At 37.6% G+C, this 6,673-nt stretch overlaps 1 protein-coding gene across 10 annotated transcripts in view; it reads left to right on the forward strand.

The window, feature by feature from the left end:
• Positions 1-4,220, forward strand: part of FAM81A (family with sequence similarity 81 member A) — a 111,672-nt gene extending 107,452 nt beyond the window's left edge. For all 10 annotated transcript variants that reach the window (XM_054701912.1, XM_054701914.1, XM_054701929.1 and 7 more), the window contains one exon: positions 1,895-4,220. In XM_054701912.1, the coding sequence (XP_054557887.1) occupies positions 1,895-2,019 (125 nt within the window). In that variant the 3' untranslated portion in view covers positions 2,020-4,220. The remainder of the gene's footprint in view (positions 1-1,894) is intronic.
• The last annotated feature ends 2,453 nt before the right edge of the window (positions 4,221-6,673 follow it).

Here is a 6,673-nt window from a genome sequence, read left to right on the forward strand (position 1 = left end):
CAAGTGGAATTGGCTCATCACGGGAAGGGAATTCCTGTAGTGTGAGAAGGGCAAACTAAATTATCTGCTAATTCCTTCTAATTCTGTGATCCCATGAATTTTCTTCTGTGGGATTATTCTCTTTTGACCACATGGAGTTGAAAGTAGTTATCCCAACAATCATTTTGTTATTACTACCATAAGTTTATTATTTTATTTAAGTAAAAAGCACAATTAAATTTATGAATCACAGAACTTGTGAAGATAATAATAAATTTTCCTTATTGGACTTTGGAGCTATAAGACTATATAGTACTTGAATATTTCATTGATGGCTAACTTTGCATCATGTCCTAAATAGATTTGGCATTGGCTGTTAAATATACTATTAAGATTGTTGATATCTGATACTTAATCAACACTTGAGTCCTTTAAAAATATTTTTTTAATACAAAAACAACACATTTCTTTATGGTGAACCATAAAGCACAAATTATGTTTTAAAATACTCATACTTTCTCTTATCTCTTTCATGAATCTTTGTATACATGTAGAATATATATGTGCTTTTTCACATGAAAGCTCATTCACCAGCTACTAGCTGATTTATAACCTACTTTTTAAATTAGTAATCTCCACATTCAATGAAAACATTAATTTAATGAGTAATTTTATACCTTTTTTCTTGAGTTATCATATAAAGAAAATTTTCTGAGAAAATTCTAAATTTACTAGCGCAAATAAAGCATTTTAAGCATTTATTTAAAAGACCAGTAGGAAATCAAAATAATATGAAATGGTTTTTTGATGGAGATTTTCTTTTAACTTTCATTTTGAAATAATTTCAAATTTAGAAAATATCTATCTATAGCTTTCACCTAAATTCACGATTTGTTAACATTTGGAAATTTGCTTAATCTGTGTGTGTGTGTTTATGAATATAATTTTTTTCCTTAAATTGCAGAAGTCATGGTGCCTTTTATCATTTCATTGTATATACCTTAAAAACAACATTTTCTTAAGTACAGTGTCATGTAAATGAAATATTCTTAGATACTCAAATTTTCAGCATTGATCATTATTTTCTTTATAGCAAACCTTCCTTGATCTAGGTTCTGATCTCCAGAACCTGGCCTACCTACATTGCTGTCATGTTTTCTTAGACTCTTAATCTAAGTCAGTTCCTTTAATGTTGACATCATTAAAGAATAAAGGCTGGGGGCCTCCCTGCTGGCGCAGGGGTTAAAGTCTCAGTGCTGTTAGGCTATTGCCAACCACTGCAACATGAGTTCGATACCCAGCCAGGGAGCTGACCCACATGGCACAGCAGACCTGTCCTGTCTTGCCCGCTGCTCCCCTCAGCAGTGGATTTCAGTAGATCTGCCTTTTCTGCTCCCCTCTCTGTCTCTGGTGAATCCTCTCACCCCTGTACTTCTGGTCTACACCCCAGTTCTTGTATGCATAAAGATAAATAAATCCAAAAAAAAAAAAAAAAAGAGAGAATATAGGCCAGTATTTTGTTTAATGTCCAGCAATTTACTTTTATTTAGATTCAGTCTGTGCATTTTATACAGAAATGCCACAGAATGATGTGACCTTTCCTGGGTAGCTAATCCGTGGGTACCTGATGGTGGTTTGTCCTGGTATTAATGATATTAGCTTTGATCACTTGGTTAAGTGGTATCTGCCTTATTTCCACATGATTATAGTTCCTTTCCCCCTTGTAATTAAAGAGATCTCTGTAGGGAGACTCGATGAAACTAGTTAACTGCTGTTTCTCATCACACTTTTACTGCAGTAGTTTCAGCATTGATTGTTCATTTTTGCCCAAATCAATTACTACTGTATGCTGTAGACTTTGATATCACACTGTTTAAAAATATTAACTCTTGTAAAAATTTACCTCTTCTTAAAGGGTTTACAGCCATCTATGAAAGCATAGGGTCCCTCAGGCAAGTTCTTGAAGCCAAGATGAAGTTGGACAAGGACCAGCTACAGAAGCAAATCCAACAAATGCAGAAACCAGAAACTCCCATGTGAAGGGAGTTTGGACAAGGACCTTAAAGGTGGTTTTCCAGTGGGGCTAGAAGCGAGAGACTTCTGTAGCCGTGCTTGTTGCTGCATTGGGGACTGTCCTATCCATGGCGTGCATGTGCCAAAAAATGTGTTTTCATGGGTCTAAATGTTTACCTTGAGTCTTGAAAACAGCCTCTCTGTAAAAGTTTAAATAGAATTTTTACCACTTTATGTCACTTCTCTAAATTAAATGGAATAGCCTCTCTCCTCCCTGAATTTTGAAAGGCTTTTATTCCTTTTATTTTATGAATGAAAACACTTAACAATTCCCCTTCAGTGCTTCATGCTCTAGCCAAGACTTTACTATTTTTTGAAATGTCATGGTGAATTTTTAAATTAAGATACTAATTAATTGTCATAGGAATGTATTGCTCTTTACCCTAAATTAAGAGAATGTCCTGATAGATTAGAATTCAGCCTTTAGAGTCCATATTTGGATTTTATTATTGTTGTCTGTGCATTTCTTATATTGGTTATCTTCCTATAGCTCTTCTGTCTTTTGTAGGGGGAAGGGATTTAACACTTGGGGAAATACCCCACTATTTGCTTAATGAAAATAGTTTAAAAATTTATAATGGCCATAGAGATTATAAATTAAAATGGAAAACTTCAGAAAATTATCTAGCTAATGCAAGGCACAATGTCTACACGAACCACCTAGATATACGAGGTTTTAATATTTAAAACTTTTTTCAATTATCCTCAGCCTGCATAGTGATAGCCATATATTTAATAATGGAATGGTGGTTAATAGTCTATTTATTACACAATGAATTATTCATTAATCACAATAAAATGTGAGAATTTTTCAGGCTTTATGATCTCTTATCTAGATGTTTCCAAAATTGGTACAAAATGCTAGGGTTTATATATACTTATTGTTACTGTATTCTTGTGCCTTGATTTTATCACGTCAATGCATTGTACCCTATAAAGGTTTTGCAGACAAAATAGATGGCATGATAATGCATCAGAATTATGATGTAAAAATGGGATGTTATGTATTTTTTAAATGTTCTAAGAATTTTATCACTGTTAAGATGTTAATCATTCAGTATTATTAATGGAATAGAAATTCATACTTTTGTATGGACAGAGAATCAAATTTCTAACACTGTCAAGAAACTTTCATCTTGAATAACTTTGTAGATGATGGGTGTTTTATTTTTAATTGCCATCTTTGATTAGTCATTGAGAATTAGCACCAGTGCTGTCTGTTCACTTATGTATGTAAAAACTGATAGTGAGATACACACCGTCCTAAACTGTGAGGGTCCCCCAGGAAAAAGATAAGTAGGAATACTTTAAAATTAAAATTAATTTTGTTTTGTTTGCCAAGGACTCAGGAAAATTAAAGCATTTTCTATTTTTAGGATGAATCATAAATGAAATAACTAACTGGCTATTACTGTTTACCCATATAAAATATGCTGCTAAAGTACATAATATTTTACCCTCAATGGCTTGACAAAAAAGATTTTTTTTTTTTAAATTTGGACCTGTTATATAAGGAATATGTCATCCAATACATAGTTCCTTATTTTGTCACGAATCTTTTCAACTCTATATAGGAAGACTATTTCCACTTAAAGAAAAAAAAAGCGTTAATGCTCTTCTGTCATCAGAAAGTGAATTTCTTTTTGAGATAGAGTAATCATGTTTAGTACAGTTCTCCAGGTTGAAGCACAGGCCATACAGAGAGCAACAGCCCTTCCAAGTAGCTCTCTCCAGGGTCTCTGAGGAGGAAGAGTTGGCACGTGAAGACACCTGGGATGATGGGGACAGAGGACACCAGCTGGACTCTTGGACTCTGGTCAAGGGGGTGATGTGAGCAGGTGATGCTCAACTGTCCACCGAGTGCTCAGGTGCTTCTGCTGCCAGCCCCATGCCATGAGCTCTAGCATGAGTTCTCCACCCTGCCTCTGTGTTGGAATCACCTGAGAAGTTCAGAGAGCTACTGCTGCCCAGGCGGCCCCCAGACCCATTAAGTCAGAACTGCCGGGAGGTGGGACGCAGGCATCAGTATGTATCACAGGCCCCTGGTGATTCGTGTGCCACCGAGGTTGGGAGCCACCAAGCTATAGCTACTCTTATCACCAAAGTTTAAATGAGAATCAGCTTCTGTGTTCTTTCCTTTACCTGAAATTTGCAATAAAAAGAATAAAATTTCCAAATAAATATGGCATGTGGTTTTACATTTAAGTCTTTAGGGTAAGGTAAAATCTAATTAATTAAAATGCCATAGGAACTGCTTCTCTTACCTGTCTATGATAACCCCTTCACTGTTGATATAAAGTGATGGAAGGCCTGACAGACCCTCTTGGGAACCACAGAGTCCTGGGGAGCTGTGGGCCTGTGGAACAAAAAGGCCAGCTGGCCTTTCCCAGTATGTGTTCTGGGCCTATGCTGTCATCTTGCCGTGTGTTAACGCATTTCATTTCAACTACAAGTTAAAAATAGCTGGTGTTTGAATAATCTCCTTTCATTCAATATCATTTTGTTGAGGAAAAAAAAAAATCCCAGCCAACATTGAATGAAATGTCATTTAAGTTTCTACTTTTATTATATGTTGTTTCACTTTTCCAGTTTTCAAGAATGTGTTGACAATGTCAAGTGAGGATTCACTTTATAGATGAAAAAAACAGAGTCACCTAAAGGTTAAACAACTGGCCCCAAATCCTGCAAATAGTAAGTAGGAGCCACCATTCAAACCAATCAGCCTAGTTTCACAGTTGGGGCACCTGACCAGTACCCCACCCTTCCTCTGAAGAGGTATCCCCACTTGTCACATAACTAACTTGCCAGGCTATCGACTTCTGCTCTACTTTTTAATGCCCCAATTCCAAATTCCTAAGAAAGGCAATCTTATTAACTTACACCAGATATCTTCCTCTGGTTGTATCAATGGAGGCAAGGGAGGTGGATCAACTGGTGCTACAGGATTATTGGTTCGAGGCATTTTATCCACTATGCTTGTGCTGTCCTAGGTTGTGGACCATTGGGAGAGGGGTTGTACTGGGTGAGTACAGAGCAGATAAGTGAGTACAGATAAGATGGCTCCCTGTAAGGCATTCAGCATGAAAAAAAAAAAAACAAACCACCAATTATTCATGACATCCTGGTAACTCAATAGTAACTGGAGTTTTTCCTGTTACTGTCTTCTCACTCTGACATTGGGCAGGTTTCTTAGCTACTCTGAGTTTCAGTTTTCTCAACTGCAGAATAGGGAGCACAGTAATTTAAAAGAAGGAGCTAATTTATAATTCTCAAACTACTAAAGTAGTTTATGTAGTAGTGGGCATCAAATGGTGCAAAGTGGTAGGTGGTAGGAGAGATATTGGCAGTGTGACATAAAAAGAATATAAGGATCGATGTTTTGGTCCACACTGCCCTATTATCTGCTGGACCCTGGGAAGTGACTCTGGCCTCTAAAGAAAGTTATATCTCAGCCTGAGACACCAACACAGTAGAGCCTGGATGAAGAGAAAAGCGAATAAGATCAGAGTAGGGGCAACCCCCGATTGTGGGGAAGGCTAGCAAACTCAGGCTAGTTAGTCATGCACCTGTGATCAGCCATATCCACCTGAGGGAACAGTTTGGGGATCAGAGCTGGGGGATGTACAAACTTTATTTCAGGAGAGGTACATGTTGATATGGAGGCTGAGGGTGCAGAGTCTAGGGTTCAAGCTGGGAAATAAGATCCAAGGTGGGTGGGACAGGGGTTCAAGTGGCGAGCTCACATTTGAGGTTTGTCTTATAGGCTGGAAGAGCTGGTGTGTGCTTGGGTTGACTGATGAAAGGTGTGCTTTACATGTGGATAATCAGCTCCATAGTAAGGAAAAACTTGGAGGTGAATTCAGAATCCCACTGAATAGTGGCATTCACTCCATGGAACTACACTTATGATAAGCTTGCCTTTTATATAGATACCTGTATTGAAGGCCTACTTGACTATTAGAGTCAAGGTTCTGGTTATGGTGGGCATTACCAAAAATGTCCTACAGTGACCCTCACCTCCTGGTATTCACCCCCTGGTGTAATTCTCTCCCCTGCAGCATGAGTTGGGCTTACTAATGTACTTCTCACATATAGGATATTGCATAAGTATGGCTTGTCATTTCTGAGATTAGTTTATAGAAAGACTGTTTATTCCCTTCACCCCTCCTTGTACCATGGGAGGCAGGCTGCCATATTGTTAGCAGCCTTATGGAGAGGGCCATATAGTGTGGCAAGGAACTAAGGCCTTCCGCCCCATAGCCTGAAATGAAATGACACTTAACAGTCATGTAAGTGAATTTAGAAGTGAACCCCTTACCCAAAAGAAATGAAAGCCAGGACTCAAACAGGTAGTTTCACATCTACATTCATAGCACATTATTCACAATAGCCAAAAGGTGGAAGCAACCTAAGTGTCCATCGATGGACCAATGGATAAGCAAGATGTGGTATGGGCACTCAGTGAAGTATTTTTTTAATAATTTATTTATATATATTTTACATCATTGTTAGTTTTTAAACAATGTTTGCTTTTTTTCCCCCTCAGATTTGGTACCCATAGAACTTCCTCCACTAATTCACCCATGCACCATCACCACAGTCCTCTGTGCTTCTCCCTCCC

Source organism: Talpa occidentalis, unplaced genomic scaffold (genome assembly GCF_014898055.3).
Source record: "Talpa occidentalis isolate TD23 unplaced genomic scaffold, MPIMG_talOcc4v2.1 talOcc4.11, whole genome shotgun sequence".
NCBI lineage: Eukaryota > Metazoa > Chordata > Mammalia > Eulipotyphla > Talpidae > Talpa > Talpa occidentalis.